The 26,173-nt window shown below is 33.6% G+C and overlaps 1 protein-coding gene across 2 annotated transcripts; it reads left to right on the forward strand.

Annotated features, from left to right (window-relative positions):
• Positions 1-209: 209 nt before the first annotated feature.
• Positions 210-25,712, forward strand: si:dkey-183k8.2. 2 transcript variants are annotated; one of them, XM_021477283.3, is made up of 4 exons: positions 210-447; positions 24,700-24,949; positions 25,046-25,232; positions 25,321-25,712. In XM_021477283.3, the coding sequence occupies exons 1-4, from the start codon at positions 415-417 to the stop codon at positions 25,460-25,462; spliced, it is 612 nt and encodes a 203-aa protein (XP_021332958.2). In that variant the 5' UTR covers positions 210-414; the 3' UTR covers positions 25,463-25,712. The 2 variants fall into 2 exon arrangements, with proteins under 2 accessions (XP_021332958.2, XP_073810721.1); XM_073954620.1 differs by lacking the exon at positions 210-447 and adding an exon at positions 22,891-22,954.
• The last annotated feature ends 461 nt before the right edge of the window (positions 25,713-26,173 follow it).

Below are 26,173 nucleotides of genomic sequence, written 5' to 3' on the forward strand. Positions count from 1 at the left end.
GAACAAAGCAAAGGTTCAAAACAAGGAAGCCAAGGCAAGGAAAACGCAGTATAACTTACTTTTTTTGAGGTCTGCATTGGACCAGATGAGATTTCTTGAGGCGAGGGAATAAATCTGCGAATAAAACACAACAGTCTGTAACTCTGGTGTAATTTGAAAGGGAGCGGGCATGCTAAAAATATAGCATTCCTGAGTCCCGAGGTTATTTCAGAACAGCATATCTGTGATTTCCTTCCTTATTGAGCACTGGTACAGCCAGTGACTGACTGTTACACATGCTGAATGTGCTTTCTTGCATGTACTTTTTTTCGCACAGTCTGTGCGTACATCATCTGCACAACGGTTCTCAGAATGGGCTTAACCAACATGGGAGAGCAAAATGAAGATGCACGGTCCTTCAGCTTGCATTAGAAAATGGCCAGTTTACTTTTAGGATACCCACATCAGGTAAGTCTCTTTTCATGCGTCATAGATGCAAACGAAAAAAAAATTGTGCGAAAGTTTTACCCTTTAGCAGTCACAAGACTGGAACCTCAGGTTTAAGGGAGCACTCATTTCTAATCACAAAGAAGCAAACAAAACTTTCATTTAGCCTAAAATCCTTGCGTAACCTACAGTTTTATCTGTCATCTCTTTCTTTTGATAGTAGCCTACCAAATTTAAATGTGAGATTTTGGAAACCATATCTATATTTAGCGGGAACCTATATTTACGGGAATGGGCAGAAAATTACTCTAAGCGGGGAGTGGGTGAACAAAGGCCGAATATACGGCAGGAGCGGTCAGGTGCGGAATAAAACCTTGCGGGAGCATGACTAAAAAATTTATCCTGCACAGACCTCTAAAGCAAACTAGTCGCTTTTTACAGTGCAGTGTCCCATGTTAAAGGCAATGAAAATAACCTATTATTTGCATAAAAGTTAAATTACTGAACATTGGCATGCTGTAGGAGCCTGAAAAACTGATCATCTTAGAAGAAAGTTTAAGATGGCCCTTTAATGTTTTTGCATCTGAACTCTTAATCCTAGATGCAACAGAAACTCTTCCTTCATACAGTAGCAGTTTGAGATATCAGAGATGATTTCACTATTATGACAAATATGCACGTTAGCATGCATCTTTCATCACAGCAGGATCTCAGTGACCTTTAAAATGAATAGTGGCTTTAGTAGGAGCAAAACTGGCAGCTATACTTTTGCTCTATATGAATACATGCACAGTCCGAGGTTTGAACAAAATCTGCATTTGTATCCTGAGGGGAAATGTATTTTTATGCCACAATAATAGAAGAGTTAATTCACACTGTCCTTCTGTCCTTTGTTTGTATTCATCAATGTCGGCATTATTTGCAGTTTAGTTGAGTGCTGTAAATTCCCAGAATGACAACTCTTGAATGCATGGGATTTTAAAACAACTTAATATGAGATTCATGTTTCAGTTTCTGACTTGTTTTATAGGTCTTGCTGTATCCTTTATTATACAAGCAGCTGAATGACATTTTAACAACTGCTTGGTTAAGTTTTGATGACTGTTTTATCTCTGTATCTTATACTAGACTAAAATAGGCAACGCAGGCTCATTGTAGCATACCCCTGAGTACAATTCTGGAGAGCGCCAAATATGTCCCAGGAGGTACGTTTTTTTGCAGTTTTTGTTTTCGCAAACCCACCAGAGGCCGCTGTGTATGCTTTTTCAGACCTTAAATTTCGCTTACGAGTGCCATTCGTGCCTGCTGTGCTTGCGTAAATCCATCAGAGGCCACTAATGACTGACTGACCAACCGACTGAACAATTTCTCCTCCTTCCCTAAACCCAACCGATAGTGTTTTTAAAAGCACTGAATGAGCCACACATTGCCTTTCCTAAACACAACCGACAGAGCTTCCAAAAACAATCCAGAAAAAAAAGCCCTCACGGCCAGCTGATTTTTACCACATTTTTTAAACTTACCAAGTTCTCACCCATTTGTTTACTTGCCTTTTTGTTTTACCCACTTTCTGGAATCGTTCTTTACCAGATTCAAACCCTGTTATTGGGGTCAACTCCTCTCTGTGTCTCAAGTCCGCCGACATACAGGGTGAGCTACTGGGCAAACTGGTAACAACGGTAACAACGTTTTAAAGACGAAAAGCAGTCAGACATACCTCTACATACATAATTTGCGCTCTCCAGAAATATATTGGGATACATATTTACAATGAGCCTGTGTTAAAAATAAGACTGAATGATGTTTATCATCACTTAACTAACCTGAAGTCTGCTGAAGTTGTTGTTTCTGTTTAATGACAATAAAGGCCATGTAGTGTTGACATATAAGAATAAAGCCATTAATCAAAATATGTTATTGAATTTAATGCAGGAAAAAATACATTTAAGGTTTTTTACTCTGTGTGAGATGTAAACACAATGGTCACAAATGCCAGTCGAGAAAAATTAAATCTTGGAAAAAACAACCTCTCAATAATCAAGATGAGTTACTTACATTCTAGACACAATTTTGCATATTTTATTGTTACTTTTTTGCTGTTTTTTACTCCAATAAAGAAAACTAGTGGAGTTTCCTTGCTGAATGATTCATTGAAATGAATGAGTCAATGACCCATTCATAAGTCATTCTTGAAGAACTTGATGATTCACACATAAGAACCAGTGAATTAGTGCTTCTGATTGAATCACTGGAACGAAAACTGAATTGGTCTCTCTCTCACTCTCTCACTCTCTCTCACACACACACACACACACACACACACACACACACACACACACACACACACACACACACACACACACACACACACACTGCAGATGATTTTGGTTTTCATATTTTAGTGCTTATTCCTGCTGTGTACACACTCACAACTGCATTCTAACACAAAATACCTCGGGGAGAATGCAAGTTGTGACAACAGCATTTACAACAATTCTATGTAATGTGTACAGAAAAGCCCTAAACAACTAGCTGTTCACATTTTAATATAATAGCATTGCAGCATACTTATATGCACTGTTGACTTGATATATATACAGTGCTCAGCATAAATGAGTACACCTCGTTTTAAAAAAACATTTATATTTTTGTCCATTTCTCAGTGAACATATGTAATATGTTTTGAAGCATTTGAACAAAACAGAACTATTAAACAGCCATATTTATTGAAGTAATATTTTAGTTATCAAACATCTTATACTGGCATTGTAAGTTGTATTGTTAGATAAGCCCCAGATTTGGCTTTAGTACTGACTAATCTTATGAATGTACACAACTTAAATAATGTAAAGCATCCTGGATAAAATATTAATTTAAATGAAAGATTTGTAAAGGGTGTACTCCTGCAGGCTGATAGATTTAAAAATAATCACTCATTAATGATTATATACAAAATGAGTAATAGTTATTAAGATTGACATGGTTTGATCATATTACAGACTTATGGCCTATTCATGCATCCATGTGCCAAGAAAAAAAAGTGAATTACGAGACTTTCTAGAAATAAAGCAAATCATTTTTGTCATATAAAAAAGACAGCAGATAAGAACAAGCCCATAATAAACCTAAATTCAATCTCTCTTCAAAATAAACATGCCCCATACCAAAATATCAAGGCCTGTACCTGCCATTAAGTCAATAATATTAAAGCAAAAACTCTTAAAATATGTCATTTAAAAAAAGCTATAAGAAATATTTATGAGACCACAACATATTTAAGATTATATCATTAATAGTTCATTATAAAATGTTTTTGTTTAACTTGTAATTAAGGTAAAATAAAATAAATCTTAAATTACGCTAATAATGTTTCAACATTATTTAAGTTTAAGTAAAAAAAAAAAAGATTTGATTTGATGTTTTCACCCAGTTTAGCATCATATATACGTTGAAATTACTTATATCGTTTATTTGGTTCAACTTAAAAATGTAATGTTTTTTTTAATTACAGCCACTTAATCAATAACACTTAAATAATAATCCATTAGTTAATGATAGTTAACATTTTACAGCTACAGACATTTATTTCAATATTAATTTAATTTTGTTAACATCAGTTAATGTTATAAAATTTTAGTTCATGCAAACTCACAGGGCATAAACTAATGTAAACAAGCAGTACTTTGGATTGTAATAACACATGAGTTTATGTTGAACTGTGATCAATGCTTGACAAGATTAATCATACTTAATTAATGTAAATAAATGCATTTAGTAACATTAACTAATGGACCATTATTCTCAAGTGTCACCTACTGATCTAAACAAAAACTAATTTTAATAAATGAACTGAATGATTTAATGATTCGCTGAAAACAAACTCTGCAAATCATACTAATAATTAGCCTCAGAAAGAAGGAACACAAAGTGTCTTGTACTGTATATGGGAAGTGTTTCAAGGGAACAGAAAGACAAAACCCACACCTGTTTGTCAGTTCAGATGATTGTACTTTTCCAGATGTGTTTGAGATTTCCGTTGACCTTCAGCATAACAGCGGCGTCACACACACATCTGCTCACACACATCAGCGGCTCGTAGAGGAAACACTTTGATGAGGCCTGTCTGTCCAATTCAGTCGGTACTGAAGAGCTGTCAACAACACATGATAACTGAAACATGATGGAGGAGCAGAAAACAGCAGTAAACAAACTGCTTTGTTTTGAGCACCACTACTAATCTGAAGCAATGGAGTAACAGTTCAAGCTAAAGACGACTAAACTTATATAAAGTACAATAAAAATTGCACCATTTAAAAGGGTTGGTTCACCCAAAACTGAACATTAGGTCATTGTTTAATCACCATTTACTTGTCACAAAGCTGTTCGAGTTCCTCATTTGAGCACAGATTAAGATATTTTGAAAAATGTTGGATATTTTGAAAAACCAATTGACTTTGGTAGCCACTGACTTTCATGAAGTTTGTTTTTCCTATAATGGGTGCAACCCAGGCTCATTTTTGATATGCACCCCAATATACATTTATGGAGCTCTCAAATTACGTCCATTGAAGTATGTTTTTTGCTGTTTTTATTTTCATGAATCCACCAGAGGCCACTGTGTATGCTTTATCAGCCCTTAAATTTCTCTCACAAATGCCATTCACGCTTGCTGTTCTCACGTTATCCACCAGAGGCCACTGTCAACTGAGTGACTGACTGATACCCCCACCCACCAACTTCCCTAAACTCAACCGACAACCATTTTTAAAAGCAATGCACAAAAAGAAAAGCTTGTTGGATGGCGGAGGGGTGACACAGACTAAATTGAAGAGGGTTGGGGAGTCGCAGGAGAAAGTGAAAGTAAATAGCGGATGGGGGAGGAGGGTGGTTGAGGAGGGGGATCAGTAAAATTAGGTGCCAGATCAGATTTCACAGGTGCCAGATCCAAGGTGTCCTGGCACAAATTAAGACCTTGCACTATCCAGATATGTATACAAGGATATGTTTTCACGATGAGCTTGTGTTGTATGGATGTCCATGGTTACCAGTTTCCAACATTTTTCAAAATATCTTTATTTGTGCTTAACAGACAAAAAGTGCCTCATAAAGGTTTGAAACTCTTTGAAGGTAAGGAAATAATCAGTAAATTTTCATATTATAGAAAAGAAGTCCCTTTAAGGCCAGAGGATTGTTAAAATTAAATTAAATTAAATTAAATTAATTAAAAATTGAAGCCCTTGAAAGGCAGGTTATTGCTAAACTAAGCACAATAAACAACTGTAAATAAAAATAAAATAAAAAATGTAAGGCCATGAAAGACAAACATAAAATTAAATAGAATATGTAAAATAAAATAAACATAAAATAAAATAGAATAAAAAGTAAAACAAATATGCAAAATAAAATAAAAATAAAATAAATTTAAAAATGATTGAAATTAAATTAAATAAAAATAAAAAATAAAATAAAATATGTAAAGAAAAATAAAATAAACATAAAAAAGTAAGGCCCTGAAAGGCAGGTTGTGGTTAAACTAAGTACAATAAACAACCGTAAAAAATAAATTAAAATAAAATAAAATGCAGGGGATTGTACAATTAATAAATACAATAAACAATTAAATAAAAACCAATATAAAAAACACACAAAAAAAATAATTTATATGATTAAAAGTAAAAAATAAGATGCGAACATTACTGGCTTGAAACTTTGCCAAAAAAAATTATACTTCAAGTCTTGTTTACTTTATATTTTAAATGATCTATTTGATCCAGATTAAAATCTAATCCAGAATTTTGACCTAATTACTTTGATTGGCATTTGTTAAAATATCTAAATCCAAGGTACGGTCAGTGTCCCAAAGGAAAGAAAATACATCGTAACAGCACTCGTAATGATCTCTCCAATCAAACTGACTAATGAATAATGTCAGCTAGGTTTCTAGAATTCTCTGGCAGCTTAAAAACACATCAATATATCTAAAGCTTATCACTTGGAAACCATTTGAAAGTCCAACAGATAAGACAAATTATAAGTTAGGGGATTGGGTTTGCCAGGTTACTGTTCCCACCCACACAAACACCATACTGACTCCATCACTGAAGAGATTTGAAGCTATTGCATGTCCTGAAGCCCTCCTAACAAGAGCCAGCAGATCAAGTGACCTCTTTCACCTTTGAAATTCAAGAAGCATCCAGAAAAAAAAAGCTACAATCTCTGAAGAATCAGCACAAAGAGCCTCTCCTTATCAATGAGAAAGGCTACTGAAAACTACAATGGCCCCAGGCAAGGCTTTACTCTTTCAGATCCCGACTGGAGATGCACTCATCCACTGGATAAAAATAGGAACTGGAAATGGGCAAATGCTGGCACCGCTTTTTACTTTATTAGACATTATTTATATTGAATAAACATCAACATTCATATTTACAAATAGAATATTACTAGAGGTTTGTAAATGGTATGTCAGAACATTATTCCAGCAATGATATATAATTAAAACTATATTAATTATTTAGAAAATCCTACATTTTAATAAATATGCTGCTGTTTTACATTTTTAAGTTGAATCTAATAAAATTAAGTTATTTCAATTTACATTTGACCTAAAATGTCAACTTAAAAATATGTATAACATAACAAATAAAGTTAAAATCTGTTATTAAAATAAGTTAAAGTAACAAATCTTCTGCTCTTGTGACTTTTTTAATAGGCACATTCTGAAAACGTAGCCCTATATACATTTCTGGAGATCACAAATTATATAGCCAGAGGTACGTATGCCTGCATTTAGTCTTTAAAATCAACGCTATAGAATGGTATGAGGCCGTTTCTTTTCACGCTAATAACTGACTGGACAGATTAAAATATTTTAAAAGATGTTGGATATTTTGAAAAATGTTGGTAACCATTGACTTTCATAGGATATATTTTTCTATTATGGATGTCAATGGATACCAGTTTCCAACATTCTTTTTTCATTCTTTTCCATCTTCTTTTGTACTCAACAGACAAAAAGTAACTTTGCAAAGGTTTGAATTCACTTTAGCGCAAGTTAATAATGAGTAATTTTTTATATTTGCTTGAACTATTCTTTAAGGGGAGAGGATTTTTAAAGTTTTTAAACTTTTACACAAAGTTTTAAAGTTATACTAATATCTGTAGATCACGAATTATGTAGCCAAAGCTATGTATGGTTGCATTTAGTCTTTAAAATTAATGATACGGGACATACTTTTTAATTGCTTTTCAAAACATTGTCAGTTGGGTTTAAAGAAGTGGGTGGGTGGGTTGATCGGTCGGTTGGTCAGGCAACAGCCGACAGGGGCCTCTCGTGGATTTACATGAGAACAGCAGGTGCGAAAGGCACTCGCCAGAGAAATCAGAGATCTCAAAAAAGCATGGCCTTTGGTGGATTTGCAAAAAAGAAAAATTGCAAAAAATGTAGCTCCTGGGATGTATTTGGCGCTCTCCAGATATCTATATAAGGGTACCTTTTCAGAATGAACCTGGGTTGCTTTTAAAGCTTTTACATTGTTTGAATATCCAGGTTTTAAATCTCTACAAAAAAAGGAAATTAAAATTGTAAATAGTCAAAAAACCTTGCATAGTATGAAAAATGTAGCTAGACAAATAGAATTGTTAAATAAACCTTGTCTTTTGCATTCCTTTGAGAGTTATAATGTTAACTCTACTCAAATGAAATGAAATATCTTTAAATATTTGAACACCTGTATAACTATTGATTTTCCTTTATTTCATAGTTTTGTGATCTTGTGATGTTTTCAACATTAAATAAAAAAAAAAAACTGTATGGATAATACTTTTGTGTTTGGGTAGTTTTTATTATAGCTCAAGTTTAGATAACACCTGGAATTTTACATGTTTCATAAAGTCGTAATAAATTTGTAGGAGTTATTATTATTTCTTCAATAAAAATCTCCACACCTAAAAGATAGAATACATTTAAAGCTCCTTGTAAGCCAAATAACACAGTAAACTTTATAATGTATCGTGCATGTGCTTCATTAAATACACTTGTGTATATGTTGACTTAATATTAAGTGTGGATGATAGCATTTAAAAAACATACTGGAAAAAAACATGAATGGCACCTGAAGAGCAGCTCTCCATTACCGATTCATAAATTACTGAAAGAAAAACCCAAATATTAAATTAGGCATTGGAGGCTTGATGAAAGTAACATTAGAAAAGATCAGACTTCATTTTCTTTTTAGTTTATCCTTATAAAATACTTAGATTTTTTGTTTAGAACCAAGGAATTGCCATTATTCCTGCGGTTCTGAGAGCACCCCCTGCTGGCAAAGAGCGATTTAGCATTTTTACCTAGCCTGTCTGCTGTTTTTGATTTGTACATGTAGCCTATTTTCACAAAGTTAAACTCAGATCATTATGCTTTACTTTGTGTGGATCATGATTACAGCACAGTGCAATGTTAAAATTTAAATGTGTAAAGCTTTAACCTTTAATAAGCAAATTATGTATCATACGTCCAGCCTAATCTCACGAGAAAACACATTTTATGTTTTGTTAGTTTAGTAGCTAATTCGTACGAGTTCAGTTGTATGAAAATGTATGATTTTAAAAAAGGAGGCGTGGCACCTAACCCCGCCCCTAAACCCAAACGTCATTGGGTGATGAGCAAATCGTACTAAATTGTATGAATTAGAACGTGCAAATTCAAACGAATTAAGCACTAAATCAAAAAGTTATGAATTGCCGTAAGATTGCATATCATACGTCTCTTATTTTAAAATCTCTATCGGAATCTGCCCTTTGTTAATTGTTGATGGTTTTGTAATAGTTTAACCTGGGATAAGCAAATATTAAACTCTTGTATTGTACTCATACTTTAATTATACCCCTATTATCTAATTTCTAATTTAATATTTCCAAAAGCAATTTAGAAGACAAAAAAAATTAAAAAACAGTATCGAATCTGCCAGTTTGCCTATAAAGAAACAGCCATGACAAATAAAGACTTGTGCATCACTATTATAAACCATTTAATCTTGCACAATAATAATTTTGGTATGGTTTGTCTAAATTGTTCCATCAGGTTTTCTTGTTTTAATCTCCAAGGCTTTACCTCCCACTGTCCACTCTCCTCCTCTGCAGTCTGTCCATCCAGGCTCTCCTCTCTGTTCATTGTTCTGCTCCGTCACTGGGGAAAAGAAGGGAAAATTCCTTTGTAATTAATCTTACAACACGAGTCAAGGATTGTGAGGCAAAACTAAAGTCGCTGGATGAATGATGCAATGAGTTTTGTATTTTGCTCTAATACTTTCGAAATCATAAGATAAAATGATTATCAGATTATAAGATTTAATAATTGTTGGTCTTGGCATTTGGCGTTTTTTATAGCTTGCAAATATATGCAATTTAATGTTTGGGCTAATTCAAAAAATTATTTAAAAACTTACAATAAAATTGTAAAAAAAAAAAAAAAAACATTACCTGAAATAAAATAAATGCACTTTTAGTATTTGTGTTGACTAAAACCATAAATATTTTAATAAAGATTCCCTGAAATAAGAGCAAGGGTACTTTTTTTATAAAGTACCTTAAAAAAAGTATTATTTCATGAGTATCTCATTCACATCAATTGATTAAAAACATAAAATTATAAATAAATTCTACAAATGGCCCAGTTGCATTAAATTTGACATAAAATACGCAATTCAATACACCTTTTTAGGCTACGACTCAAAGGAAGTGACATGATTTGATGGAGGAGAAGCTGACAGTGATTAAGGATGCATTCTATCATTAAACTGTATGATTTCATGCTTGTTTTTGTATGATTTTTTTTGAAGAGGACAAGCATAAAGGTCAGGACCTGTCACTTTTTTTTTACATCAAGTAAAATTGTACATTTCTGGTAGAATGACACAAATCTAAACATAAATTTAGATTTTAATATAATATGATGTCTAAGTAAGTAAATATTAAGAAAAATGAGCTAACCTGAACTTTGAACACCAAGCTGTGTTTATTAAATAACATTACCACATATTATTAACCATCATAACACATATTGTTGCATGGTAAAAAAAATTATGAACAACTAGTCATGACATCATGTGTTTTTAGTTCATTCCAACTTATTAAACTAAGTTAATCATGTTCTAACTTATTTTTATAAGTTATGCAAGCAGTTTTGAGTCTGGTTAACATAATAGAAGTTCAATAGACTCATATGATTAATTTGATTCAGCTTAAAAATGTAAGGCACACAGGGTTTTTGTAATACAATTATTACAGTTTGTTTTAAAGCCCAGAACTCTATATATTCATAATTTATTAAACACAAACACGATAATTGCATTTGCCTCTATATCAAGTAAGCAAACTCATGCAATTTGAAACTTGGCATGGATCTTCACATTGGTTACATGTTTGCTGCCTCCCTGTGGTTTCCACATTTTACTTTCTAAAAAAAAACATTAGCAATAAATATTCTCCAACTGGGTGGTGTGGAGTTTATGCAAGAACAACTGTTATCTCTAAACCTGCCAGCTGGAGCGTTTCACATTAAATAAAAGTCAATAATAATTTTTTCCCACATAATATTTGTGTTGCAGCCAGTACTCCCTAGTTTAAATGCATTGCAGACTCACTGTTTAACCACAAGAGGGCGGTGACAGATTTACAGATCTGCACTGGCCTGATTTCAGTCTTTACAAGGACAGCAGATCAAGATCATACTGAAATAGATAATGCTATGAACTTGTGTTGTCTCTGAGGCATCTAACTGTGACATTAAACCTTTAGACAAATTTTGAAATATACATTTTTCGATAGGCTACCACACTTTGAAATTACAATATTTATGCATGACTTCATTTTTTAATTTGGCAGAATTAAAACCTTAAAAGTGGCGCTGTGTTGAATATTTTTATTAGTCCATTTTAATATTGTTAAATATTATTGTTGTTTCTTCTTCATTCTTTTGAACCGTGTAAATGTAATAAATTATGCCACTTAGCAGCACCCTTATTTTTTCACACTCCTTATTTCCAATATTAAAGTAAAAATACTATCACAAACAAATATGCAAGTTACAGCCAATAACACAAATAAATACAAACAAACAATAACAATAAATCAAAGATTAAAATAAAGATTAATAGCTGTTTTCATCATTTTGAGCATTATTGAGGCTGTGTAAAATTAAAACATTCTTACATACAAGTGAACAGTCAGAAATAAACAAGGTAAAGACCCATATGAAATCAAATACTGTAGTTTATTATAGATATAGAGTTTCTGAACCACAGGGAAATGTACTATACTGTATTAAACAGTACACTGTAAAAAATTTGACCTTAAATTCACAGTAAATTACTGGCTAATAATTGCATTACTTTCACAGTAAATTACTGTATGTAAATTCACAGTAAATTATTGTGAGGTAGTTCACAGTAATTTACTGTGGTTTTGTCACATTAAATTATTGTGAAATTACAACCATATATTGTAACTTTACAGTAGATAATAAAGTCCGTTAGTGTGATTTCACAGTATTATCTTGTAGAATTAACTGTATTTTACTGTGAATTTGCAAAACGATTACTGTGATTTAGCAGTAGGTTGCAGTTTAAATACCTGATTTAACTGTAAAGTTACAGTTATATCCCGGATTACTGTAATTTTACAGTTTGGTGCTGTAAAATTTCAAAGCAAATTTAGGTCACACAAAAATGAAAATTATATATTGATTTACTCACCCTCAGGTTGTTCCAGCTCTGTTAAAAATGATTTTTTTTTTGTTAAACACAGGAATAAAAATATCAAATATTCCCCTTTGTGTCTAAACAACCTGAAAATGCGTAAATGATGACAGAATCTTCATTTTTGGGTGATCTGAGAAGACTCTAAAATCAAAATAAAAACAAACACACATACATTTTTACAGATTTATTTAACAGCTTAATGACATCTGTGTCAACATTTCAGAAAACTTTCAAAAGGTGAAGGTGAAGCCTCAAAAAATCCTAAGAACATATTAACAAAAAAATCTGACATCATATGTAGCATACATATAAAAAGCAGTGCTTCAGAGTGCGCGCTCTCTCTCTCTCATATATATATCATATATATATATATATAAATATATATATATATATATATATATATATATATATATATATATATATATATATATATCATGAATCATTTTCCTGATAATTTTACACACTTGCTGGTTGATGTGTCTTCTCTGCTTCTTTGACTTGGTCTGTCTTCCATCTCCAAACTGGTGCCCAAAAAGCACCTATAAGCAAAAGGGCAGACAAACAGTTAGCTTCATACAACACTTCTGGGACACTACTGCTGCACTACAGAGCAAAATTACTATTAGCTCAGTTTGAACATGCTGACAATACTGTAGCTCAGTCAAACTGCAATCATTTAAACAAAAACATCTGAAAAGCATTTCCATCACAAACACACATTCAAGAACAATCTAACAACAAATAGTGGTTTTAATGACCTAGGCAGAGCATTTTAAAACAGTTGATTTGATTTACACCTTCTGTTTACAGACTATAATCTAATGCTGGGTTCACACTTACTGCAAAGTGAACACGTACATCACAGCACTTGTTCTTGAATACTAGCAGGATGTTTTTTGCATCAAGCTAATTTTTCATGATTTAAATATTAGGAAAATTTTGCAAAAAACTTGATTGAAGTGATACACCACTTGTGTTGTATTCATTTCAATCAAGTTTTTTTTGTAAAAATTCCAAATATTTTTCCACGTTTTTTGAGTTTCACTTAATTTGTGCTTCCCAGTAAAAATTTCCCACTATTTATGCATTTGCAATGACTAGCATGTAATCCACTCACCTGAATAGGTCACTTCACATATGGTATAAGAGCCCCATCCTTTTAAAGACAGCTTTCCCTCTGGTCTCCAGCACAGACAAACAAATTGAGTCTGCAACACACCCCTTTATTACAAGGGGACAAGGGGAGTCATGACTTGTTCTCCTATACATTCCTTGTTTAACCCCCCGAAAACAAGCCCTCAGTTACAATATTTATTGTAGATATTACCTTAAATTCCAGAGTGCAAAAGGCATCTTCAGCATACTTCAGTTTCAGACCAGATCCAAAGTCAGTCGTTAAATTCAGGTGAGGTCTCATGACCACTCGACCCTCCAAGGAATAAGACTGTTTGTTTGATGTTGTACTGCTGGGGAAAGAAAGACTAAATTAGAGATGTTTGTGAATAATTACATTTGTTTGTAGAAACAAAGTTGACACTCCATGCTCTGCCTATTAAAAACCAAGCAAACAAACACACATGCCCAGTAAAATTGCTAATAAAAATAAAAACTATAGTTGAAAAAAAATCTGTCTAATATTTACTACTACTGGAGGTACTGGTGGAACTTCTGGAAGAAGAAAAAGAGTTTGTACAAGAAACTGCTCACAACAAATCTGTGAAAAACCTGACATTTAAAAATCTAATAAAAACGAGGAAGGTTCAACATTACCTTTAATAATCAAGAGAGGGGTGATTGCCATCAGTGTTTCAACATCAGTGGCTGTGGCTGCAAAAAATATGAATATAATAAGAGTAGAATAAGACTCAACCTAACACACACACACATACTGTGTATATATATAGGTTTAGACTGTGATAATGAATTTAGGTTATATTTGTGTGCTTAGAATGTACACTCACCTCACACTTCAGCTATTATCAGGTACACCTGAACACCAAAAAATAAAATGTACAGTTAGTGGCAATATACAATTAGTTCTCATTAGTAAATGTTAGCACTGCATTAACACCAGTGAGAAATATACAATATTTACTGTGTTAGTGTTAGTTTAAAATAATACAACTGAATTGTATTATAAGCCTCATTTAATAAAACAGTTAAGACTTGTTTCATAATGAGTTTAGTTTATTTAACTAACTTAACGTTAACGTTACAGTGAACAAAATTAACGTACATGATGGTGACTAACCGTAACGTTAACTTAAGTGAAAGCCAGAGCTTACCTAAACGTTACAGTCATTTCACCTTTACTTCAGTCTTGTACTGAAACAGAAAATGCAGTTAACAAGAAGTTAATTAAAGAAAATTCCCTTTCTTTTTTTTCAGGAACTAACGTTAACGTTATGCTATGTTACCTCAGAAAACACTACAATCACCATCTGGCGTCGTTAATTTCTTGTTTTAAAAAAAGGCGCGCTTAAACCCTGTATGTGCGAGTACAACCAAAGTACTCGGTAAATTCCTGTTAAATGACATGCACTATACAGAAATACACATACAACAATCATTTAACGGACAAAAGTCACATTTTAACACTTACCGAGGATGAATTCGTTGGGTGAAGAGACGACGGAGACGTTGTCTGTGGTGATGGCGCTTGTTCGCGGTCGAGTCGAGTCAGTTCTGTTCAATGAATCGGCTCCTTTAAGTGAATTGTAAAGAGTCGAATTCGCCTGAAACCGATTCCATTTTGTATAATATTGTAAGACGCAGACATATAATTCATTAATAATTCATCATATTGCTTGGTTCGTGTACTGCTTGTACACAAATTGCATGTTGATGACTATGAGCTTATGAACACGTCTGATAAAATGTCTGAATCTGATTCAATGTCACACGAGTCCTGAACCGAAGCAGTGCAAAAGTGATATATTCATTGAAATATAAAGTTAATTTTTTTCTTCGCCATTCAAAATATTACATATCTCTGACTTTAACAATAAGAATAAAGTTCGTTTGGAGTGTATTAAGAATTATTATTTTTTTCCTCCCAGGATTCATTTCGCATCATGCTGCATCAAGCTGTAATGGTGGATGAGAAGGCACATAATATTATAAATGTTGCTTTTAATATGTAATGAATTAAAGTTTAAACACTTTTTCATGCGAGAATGTAGTTCTTCAAAACTAAAATCTGTGGATTTTTAGTAAAGATTGTGTGTAAATTTTAAGTGTGTTTTGCCGGTAGCGGAGATCTATGACCTCCAGGCGGTAACGGCGCTCATTACTCATGTATCCGCCGAGAGGCGCCTGGCTAGACATTGGGACAATTGCCCCGTCTTCGATGGCTCTATATGCGTCAGTAAATGAAGTTTTAACTGTTTTTCATGCTAGAATGTAGTTGTTTAAAACTCTAATCTGTGGTTTATATATATATATATATATATATATATATATATATATATATATATATATATATATATATATAGGCCTATATATATATATATATATATATATATATATATATATATATATATATATATATATATATATATATATATATATATATATATATATATATATATATAATTCTGAGATTAGTGACCTCCAGGCGATGACAGGTGCCCAATACTCATGAAACCGTGTAAAGCAGACATTTACCCTGACATTTAAATAATTTTTGGCTGTTTAACAGTTTGGTTTCATTAATTAATTACTTTTTATTCCAATTTATTATGTTTTGGCTAAGCACACAGTTATGTTCATTAAATATTATTTCCTATTCTATGTTAACTGTAAAAAAATTAAATAATGGTGCAGTACAACCAAAAAGATGTTGGTAACCAAATCGTTTTGGGGGCTATAACCTTCTGTTATTATCTGTTAAAAGTTAATTTGTATTAATTTCTACGTTGAATCAAAAAAAAGGTTTGAATTTCTATAACTAACGTGCAAAATATAGTCTTTTTCACAGTAATTTGCTGTAATCATGCTACCTGCCGTAATTTCACAATAAAATTATGAATACAACATATTACTGTGAATTTTTCAGTTAAATACTGTGAAGGGATAGTAATGTAATTTACTGTGAAAAATTACAGTAACTTGTTGTGAAAACCTGGAAATTTTTTACAGTGTATTAACAGCACTTATACTACAGCATACACTTAGCAATAAGTTAGCTGATAAACTGTGACAAATACTGTAGATTACTTTAGTTTTTACTACAGTAAACTGTAGTGTACAATATACTGTAGGCCTATACAGTTGTAGAAAACTTCAGTTCAGTAAGGGTAATTGGTTTATGTTACTATAGTTGTTGTGTTATATGTACACGTCTATTAAACAGAATTACAGGGGGGGTTTGTGGGGGATTGGTCTTAAAGCTTGATCCCCCCAAAGGTGTAGGGGGAAACATTAATAGCCTACTGAAAAATAGTTCGCTCTGATCTGTATTATAAAATAATAATGTTAATAAATTATTTCATAGACAATATAAATAAACATTTGACAATCCATGGTCCATACCATTGTGAATGCATAATTGTGCCAAAAGATGAATTACCATGTGTAAACATTCAGGATGCGCTCGCAGCGAGGTTGCAGATAAAAACTGAGAGCGCTAGCATTTACAGCGAAGGAATGACATCCGATGCGGTACAGAGTTTGCTGTCTTCGAGATAAGTTATATTTATTACATATTGTATATTTTTTATTTTTTATAATGCTTTCAGCGTATTATAACAGCTTGGCACCCAGTGATAAGCAAAGTTAGTCAGCAAAATTAACGCTAAAGTGAGCGGCGTTTGTGTGATTGGTCCATTTGCGATAGCACCCTCCCAATGGATATTGGATAAGACGAAATGGCAAAGCATCTCATTGAAACTCAATGAGTTATTTTACAAGAAAGTTATCTTACATGAGAGAAGTTAAAGGCCTACAAGTCTTTGGATGCCAACAATTTTGTTCTGTGTGGCCATGTGTAAGAAATGCTCCATGATTACAAGATTCAAAACTATGTAGTGCTAAAAAACAAGGTTCTACCGAGCCGAAAACAAGGAAGGAAGACAGAGCTATACAAGGCCTTGGTAATCATCAACAAGCAAAATAACTGCATTCTGATAGCGAACTGCACCTATATGGCAGGGTATGTGAACTTACACTTTTACGTTTCATTCTTAGCATTCAGTGTCCGCAGTTTAATTCACCATATTTAACCGTTTTTGCTAAAATCATGGCTGCAATCAAAAACAAGTAATGTGTATGATTCAGCATAGCGTCAACTTACCTGATATAAAATGGGAACTGGAGAGTCGAGCGATTTTAATTTGGTCGTCACTTCATTCATCTCTCTTTTAGCCAAAGATGTCTGCAGTTGGCATTAAAAGCAGTGTGGTGTACGGTAAAAGTTAAGTTTTCTATTTTTTAGGCATTCTACCGCACAACACGACATGCTTGCTATTGCAAACGGTCTTTTTTTGACCCCGGGAACCCATGTGATGTCATGTGTGACGTAGGTTGGTAATTCCTCTATTAGTCTATTTGAGAAAATTTAGTCAACTCCGCTCGGTTCTGAGCACTATGCAAGTATTCACAAGACTGTTTTCTCGTAAAATAGGAGTTTATTTACAAACTGTATACAGGCTAAAAGTAAAGTCAATTTAGACCTACTATACAGTAATATCTGAAATAACTTTTCAGACATTAACGTAGGTCAGAATACACTAAATATTCCAAAAAAAACCTAAATAGGCTACATTAAATTTATAAATTAGATATCATTTAAATAAATACAAAAATTTGTTTCACTGACACATGTATTACATAAACTAAAACTACAGAAAAAGTTGATGCCCCAATCATCAATGTAGGCCTATAACACACTAAGATACAGCTGAAAACAGTGATAGGCAAGATTCAGGTTAACCACAGCTATCACTTTAAGAAAATGTCTTAAAAAAATGTCGTCCTGAACTGTTTACTTTCACTTTTCGAAATATCGCCACTTTTGACGACACTATTATGAACACACTGACCACACGCCATTATAACAGCTGACTGTATCTCCAAACGTACTTTGCAGTGAGTAATTATGCATGTATCTTGTTTTGAAGTCCTCTGAAGAGGGCAGATTTGACCCACCTATGGCTTGTTAGCAGAGAGAGTAAATTAATTCTCAACGGAGACTCTCAGAAGATCCCAACAACAGATGCTGCAACCGGCAGCTGGAAGTTTCAATTAATTCGTCAATTAAGCTTGACTTACCCTTCAAGTCCATCAAGCGTGAGCGAGACGCAGCTACTCCAACCGGAAGCCAATATCAACTCTTTAAATGCTAAATATATTTTAAAGCTCAATAGCTTTAGAGGACGATGATTTATAATCACGAAACCAACTGTAAAATGTTCATGGAGTGCTCAGATACAATGCAGACCTTTTAAATGTTTTATGTTTATGACAATAATCTGTAGGGTCAAAAATGCTTTTTTTTTGTTCATGACCGAATATCATCAACTGAATATCATTATTTTAAAGCTTGATAACTTTACAGGACAATGACTTACAATCACAAAATCAGCTGTAAAGTGTCCATGTAGTTCTCAAATATAATGCACACCTTTTACATCTTTGATATACAGTTGAAGTCAGAATTATTAGCCCCCCTGAATTATCAGCCCCTGTTTATCTTTTCCCCAATTTCTGTTTAACAGAGAGATTTTTCAACACATTTCTAAACCTAATAGTTTTAATAACTCATCTCTAATAACTGATTTATTTTATCTTTGCCATGATGACAGTATATAATATTTTACTAGATATTTTTAAGACACTTCTATACAGCTTACAGTGACATTTAAAAGTTTAACTAGGTTAATTAGGTTAACTAGGCAGGTTAGGGTAATTAGGCAAGTTATTGTATAATGATGGTTTGTTCTGTAGACTATAGAATAAAAACATAGCTTAAAGGGGCTAATAATTTTGACCTTAAAATGATGTATAAAAAATTAAAAACTGCCATAATTCTAGCCGAAATAAAACAAATAAGAGTTTACAAAACAAATCAGACATACTGTGAAAATGTCCCTGCTCTGTTAAACATCTTTTAGGAAATATTTTAAAAAGAAGAAAAAAAAAGTCAAAGGGGCTAATAATTCTGACTTCAACTATTACAAAACTGTATATCTTGAGGTTAAAAATGTTATTTTTTTCATAACCAAATAACCACAAATTCTAATAAACATATTTTAAACCTCAATAGCTTTTAACAAAAATAACATTGTTAAGCTCAGAATTTCAGTTCATTGTAATAAACCTACATGAACACTTTAAAGTTGGTTTTGTGATTTTAAATGGTTCTCCTACGAGGTTTAAATGACATGATGCATGCCATAAAATACAGAAACGCACCATAAATGGTGCAGACCACAATAGAAATGTGTCGAGAAACCTCAAAAATTGACAAATCCAGCTACGTCATTAGTCATCAGTACTGAAGGAGATCTTAGAGGTGCTGACTCTAAAACAGAAACCAGTTGTATTCACTTTTGCATGTGAGCAATTTCAGCGTTATGGATGTGACATTTGCAGTAAAACCTTAACATAAATTCACAGAGGAAGTACAGTATATGTTAACATTATATTGAAACATCTATTTATGTTTTCCAAAACAACTAAACTCAGAGTTATTGAATCAGAAAAATTAATAATCTATACATTTTTTAATATGTTAAATGAGGAAAACAAACATGTGTTAGGGATGTGACCAAAAGTCAGCGAGTTTGCTGTATATAACATAATATGTAGAAATTCTGTGAATTAAACTGCACAAGCCAGAAAAATAATGCCAAGCAAAAGGATACGAGTCGGCTCACTATAGAACCAACATGATTGATTTATGTTATTTAACAGTTTTGCATTTATGAGGAAAAATATCCATTATGTATGTGAGACCTCTCTGTTACGGTCGTGACAGATGTGAAATTGCCACTTGTGTGATATATAATAGTTTGAAAGCACTGACAGATACATTTGAGCATTTTTGAAGTACTGTCAAATACTTGTTTTGCACAAAAAAAGTAGAAACGGTTTCACTGTTTCACTAAAACTACACTTTTTTTTATGGCAAGGTTGACATTTACATGGAATTGCTCTTATACCAACCCACTTGCATTGTGGTCAGGATGTCAAAGAAAGGTAAACAAAAACCAAAGGTAATCAAAGATCGTGAAAAAAATGATTTGATAACTATTAATCTGGGCCTTTTCAGCCTAAACCCAGATGGACACTTGTGTTACTTAAAATCAAAAGCTTTCATTAATTTTAAATTTCTGGTTGCTGTAGACTACACAATGTGGATTCTTCTAGCTGGGTTCGTGGTTTTGGTGTGTGCTGCAGGTAAAGTGCTGAATATGTCAAATAAAACTAAATAATGACTGTTAATCTTGTTATTTAAAAGCAAGAGTCATGTGTTTAGCACTAAACATCATGCAAGTATGCAATATTATGTTTGTTTTTTGTCTTAGTTAAAGCAGTGTTTATTAATTGAGTATAAACTCACTGTTTTGGAAAGATGTATCATGTCAAAGGTATATTTCTGCCTTTTTACATAGATCACTACAGTACAGTTCACTTCTTTTTCAGTGTATTACGTGTATCTCTTTTATACCGGTGTGCTGTCTTTGCCTCATTCTGATATAGAGGAGCCGTTTGAAGCTTGGTACGATCTTGATGGGAACAGAAGTCGCATTGACTATCGTAATAGCACAGTGCGCACCTTTTAGATTGGAAATGACTTGGTGCCATTTACAAGATTACACCAGTCCTTCCTCCCAGTGATATTAAGTGTTTCAAGCTTAAAGGAACTAAAGATGATCCAATAGAGCTGCAGGAAGCAATCCCTGATGCACAGAGCTTTGAAGTGTGTAGTACTTTACAGGGGCGTTGCTAGGGTCGAAAGGGATAAGGGGCTTAGCCCCAAAGAACCCCCCTGTTTTTTGAAAATGTAATTTTCTGCATGTTTTCAAATCTGAAAATATGATTTATTTTTATAGTGTGTTGTTATCTAATGTGATACAAAGCTACAAACATGTTCATTTGGACAGAGTGATTAACTGAGGTGTAGTGTTGTCAAAATAATGGAATTTCTAAATTCAATACTTTGCAAAATATCGATATTCAATAGGCTACTATTTTTTACATAATAACAATTCTATCAAAAATAGTAGGCTAGCTAAGGCTACAAAAAATAAAAATAAAGATCTATATGCTAGAAATATGTTTACTTTAAATTTCTTCAGAGGGATTTTTTTTTTTCAGTTTTCCTCAAAATAGGGTGATGTGGGCATTGTAGCACTTTAAATGCATGTAATGCCTGTTTTATTCATACTTGAGCAGAAATTCCATATATATTCTTCACAAAAGTAGTAGAACATTCTAGGAAATCCCTAATATGGATGAAGGCATCCAGCTGTTGCTGTAGTAGAATAAAAATACGATCTGAATAAAAATAAAAAGGCTTTAACTGATCATTTACACGACTGCAACAATAAATGTTTTATCAGAAGTCAGAATTATTAGCCCTCCTTTGAATTTTATTTGAATTTGAATTTTATTTTCTTTTTTAAATATTTCCCAAATGATGTTTAACAGAGCAAGGAAATTTTCACAGTAGCCTATGTCTGATAATATTTTCCTTTTGAAGAAAGTCTTATTTGTTTTATTTAAGCTAGAATAAAAGCAGTTTTATATTTAAAAAAAACATTTTAGGGTCAAAATTATTAGCCCCTTTAAGATTTTATATATTTTTCCTATAGTCTACAGAACAAACCATCGTTATACAATAACTTGCCTTATTACCCTAACCTGCCTTTAAAGCCTTTAAATGTCACTTTAAGCTGTATAGAGGTGTCTTAAACAACGTCTAGTCAAATATTATTTACTGTCATCATGGCAAAGATAAAATAAATCAGTTATTAGAGTTGAGTTATTAAAACTATTATGATTATAAATGTGCTGAAAACAATATTCTCTCCGTTAAACAGAATTTGGGGGAAAAAATAAACGGGGGCTAATAATTCAGACTTCAACTGTGTGTTCTTCCAACCATTTTAGGTATTTTCATAAGAAAGTCGATTTATAATTTGATTCAAACTGACATAGCATGTTACAGTAAAATATAGTTATTTAATAATAAGCTAGATGCATAAACTCACTGTGATTTAACTATTACAGAAACAGATGTGACTTGCTATATCATATAAATATATCATATCTAGAAAGCTAGTACAATTTACGTTTTTTTTTACTTGTATTTACATTGATATGATGCACATTTTACTGATTATAGTTATTTTATGTCACCAAAACTACACACATTTTATACTGTGTAAACAAGCTTCATCAGTAGTTAAAACTATTCAGTTTCGCGAAAGAGTTGTATTATTACCTCATTAGCTTCAGCTCCTCAAAATAATAAATGAATGATGTGCAGTGGCGGGATTTTTTTTAACACCATGTGACAACAGAGCCACTCCCACCTGCCGGTAGAAACAGGTACTGCTGAACAGCTGACGGTTTAATTACCTGACACAAACGCTGCGTTAAGTGGAATGTTCGTGATGTATGTGGTAATTTTTAGTACTTACATAACAAAATAAATGTTATACAACATATTTTATTTAAGTGCAACATATTCCAAGAGATCAGGGGCTTTTGACAATACATCAGGGGCTTAAGCCCCCAAAGCCCCCCCCCTCGCAACGCCCCTGGTACTTTAATTTATTTTCTTCATGAAGTATTTGTTTACAATGCGATTTAATATGTAGGCCCACACCAAGTCATTTAATCATTTTATTTAATTGTGTAAAATTAAATATATATTTATTCAGTTTTATATGAATTTCACTAACCTGGATATTTTTGTAAGTGTTTAGATGATATATCTACAAAACAATTTGTAAAGTAATATTTTTATGTCATTTTGTACAACGGTTCCCAACCTTTTTTGCCTGAGACCCACTTTTCCCCTAGAAACAATTATAAGCCCCCTCCCCACATTTAATGATATCACTGCTAATATAAGTTTAAGTAAGGATGACAAAACATTTAGTTTTCATACAAACTGTATGTTTATTACTATATCTAGATATGTTCGTGCACAAATAATAGGCTAAAGTAAAATATATAAACAAAACATCAGTAGGCTATTTGTAACTAAAAAACGTAAACCTTTGGAGATTTGACACTAACTAACCATGATCTCCCAATCATATGATTCCCCATTTACTATAAATAACCACAGTTTTCAGTCCACATTTATCTTTGTATGAAAGAAACCCCCCTTTTCCTCCGCCTTCTCCTTCTTTTCATAGATCGGGCAGCACGGCGGCCCAGTGATTAGCACTGTTGCCCCAGAGCAAGAACACTGCCAGCCCTGGTCCTCGCCAGGCTGGTGGGTGTTTCTGTGCAGAGTTTGTATATTCTCCCCATGTCCTCGTGGGTTTCCCGCATGTCCTCCAGTTTCAGATTAAGCCAGGGATGTCCTGACTCGGTCCTGGAGGGCATGTGTCCTGCAAAGTCATGCAGGTGTGTTGAAGAAAGTTGGAGCTAAAATCGAGTTTGGACACCCCTGGATTAAGCAATTCAGGCACTCGTCTAACTCCCTTCCTCCTCAACTGTTTCCTTAGCTACCACAGCCAGGGAGTTTGAGATCAACCTAAGCTCAAGCTCCCCTTTTGCTCAATGAATGGGAGGGAGCCCTGGGCTTGAGGATCCCTTGAGCTCAGGGCTCTCTCCTGGGTTAGCGTGCCAAACAAGCTCATATTAAATCATCAGCTAAGTGTGAACTCTTGAAAGGTAAATGAAGATGTAGGTCAGAGGTTCTTCATCTCGGTCCTGGAGGTCCGGTGCCTTGCAGATTTTTGCTCCAACCCCAATCAGACACACCTGGACTAACTAATCAAGCTCTTAGGCTTTCTAGAAACATCCTTGCAGGTGTGGTAAAGCAAGTCAAAGCTAAACTCTTTAGGACCTCGGACCTCCAGGACAGAGTTTGAGAATGCCTGGTGTAGGTTATACAGTGGGTTGTTAATTGTAGAGATCCTCTAATTAAAAATAATAAGAAAAAAAAACCTTGAAATTTCTGAAAGAGCCTCAGCCAGATCAGAAAAACAAACAGAAAAGTAACTCAAATGTAACGTAACACTACTTTTTTGTGGAGTACATAATGTAATGCATTACTTTCAAAAGTAACTTTCCACAACACTGTTTCTAATTGATTTTGCATTCTAAACACTTAATGAAAGCTATGTTTGTTTTTTCGTGTCCACCTTGAGCTCATAAACTCTCAAAAACCATTCAGAATAAATAAAAAAAAAAATTATGAAATATGGGCAGAAATAGTAAAAAAGAGGCTGTCTGAACCCGTTTTATGTTATAGACAATAGGACGAATTTAAATAAAGAATAAACTGAATGATCTGCAAATGTGTATAAAATCTTTGTCTGTTTTGCAGTTTGAGAAAATGGAGGATTGCAAAGGCGTTCAGTGTGAGGTCTGGAAAAATGTCAAAGAGGCTGGCCATAAGAAGAATACATACCGTCTGTGGGTCACACGTGGAGAGGCAGCTTATTCTCCAGTCACACCACAACGCTTTGAGATAGAGGGCTTCAACTCTCTTCTGGGATCCCACAATGACAAATACAGCATTGAGTACAGCGACTTCAGCTCACAAACTGAGCCTGATATTTTCACTCCACCTGCAGGTAACATGGAGAAAACACACAATCAAAGAAATGCTTTTTTCTGCCTCTGATTACAGCTCATCCTATTAAATGTTGACTAAGGTGTTGTGTATTTAGGATTTACCTGTGAAGAGTTTCCTGAGGAGCGACAAATATTAGCCAATCCCTTTCAAGACTATGTCAACACCCACCCTGTTAGCCACGCCCACCTGATGTTAGGCCCCTTTAAGGAGAAGTTTAATCGACAGAATGAAAGTGAAAAGGAGCACGAGAAACGCGAGAACCTCTTTCTGCATACTTTCAGGTGATGAATAACAGCTAACATCACATTGAAGAAAAATAGAAATATCTGAACTTGTCTGTTTTTTTTATGTTTTTTCCTTCCTTTTCAGTTTTGTGCACTCCAACAACAGAGCTGGTCTTACATACAGTGTTGGTATCAATCACTTCGCAGACAAGAAAGAGTTGACCAGGATGACAGGAGGTTTACTTCCTAAAAAGAAAAAGGAGGATGCAAAAAAGTCCACAGAATAGTACAACTGACAAAATAGTGGCAAACAAATAATTAGTTTAATAAATGTCTGTCAACAGACCTACACAGTTATCTAATGAGAATTGCGGTAATTTAATCTTTTCTAACCATATAACTTGATTAAATTGATTCTGTATCTTCAAGCTTATTTGGCAAACAAATATGATTTTCAAACCCAACTGTACATCAATTCTGATTAAACTATATATGGAAACCACATGTTTTTTCCCAATAAACAAATAGTTTTTTTGCTCATTTTTGTCACCTTACATTTTTTCTGTGTCGTTTAATGTTTCAAAAATAATTTCCTAAATCTCATTTCCCTACATTTCACTGGTAAGAAATTAAACCTGTTTCGATTTCTGCTGCTACATTCAGACGGTAGGGTCAGAATTTGGTGTCAACAACATGAAAGCATGGATTCATCCTGCCTTGTATCAGCGCTTCAGGCTGGTGGTGGTGGTGTAATGGTGTGGGGGATATTGTCCTGGCACCACAGTGTACCCATCTTCTGATGGCTACTTCCAGGAGGATAATGCACCATGTCATAAAGTGTGAATCATCTCAGACTGGTTTCTTGAACATGACAATGAGTTCACTGTACTCAAATGGCCTCCAAAGTCACCAGTTCTCAATTCAATAGAACACCTTTGGGATGTGGTGAAACTGGAGACTTGCATCAGTGATGTGCAGCCAATGCATAGCGGGATGCT

The sequence above is a fragment of the Danio rerio genome, chromosome 6 (genome assembly GCF_049306965.1).
Source record: "Danio rerio strain Tuebingen ecotype United States chromosome 6, GRCz12tu, whole genome shotgun sequence".
Classification (NCBI taxonomy): Eukaryota; Metazoa; Chordata; class Actinopteri; order Cypriniformes; family Danionidae; genus Danio; species Danio rerio.

Excerpts from the sequence above, each read along its gene's own strand:
- si:dkey-183k8.2 (XM_021477283.3), top strand. The coding sequence starts at position 415 with ATGGCCAGTTTACTTTTAGGATACCCACATCAG. Across the intron at positions 24,950-25,045 it reads TATTTTCACTCCACCTGCAG|GATTTACCTGTGAAGAGTTT; the intron begins GTAACATGGAGA and ends TTGTGTATTTAG. Across the intron at positions 25,233-25,320 it reads CTCTTTCTGCATACTTTCAG|TTTTGTGCACTCCAACAACA; the intron begins GTGATGAATAAC and ends CTTCCTTTTCAG.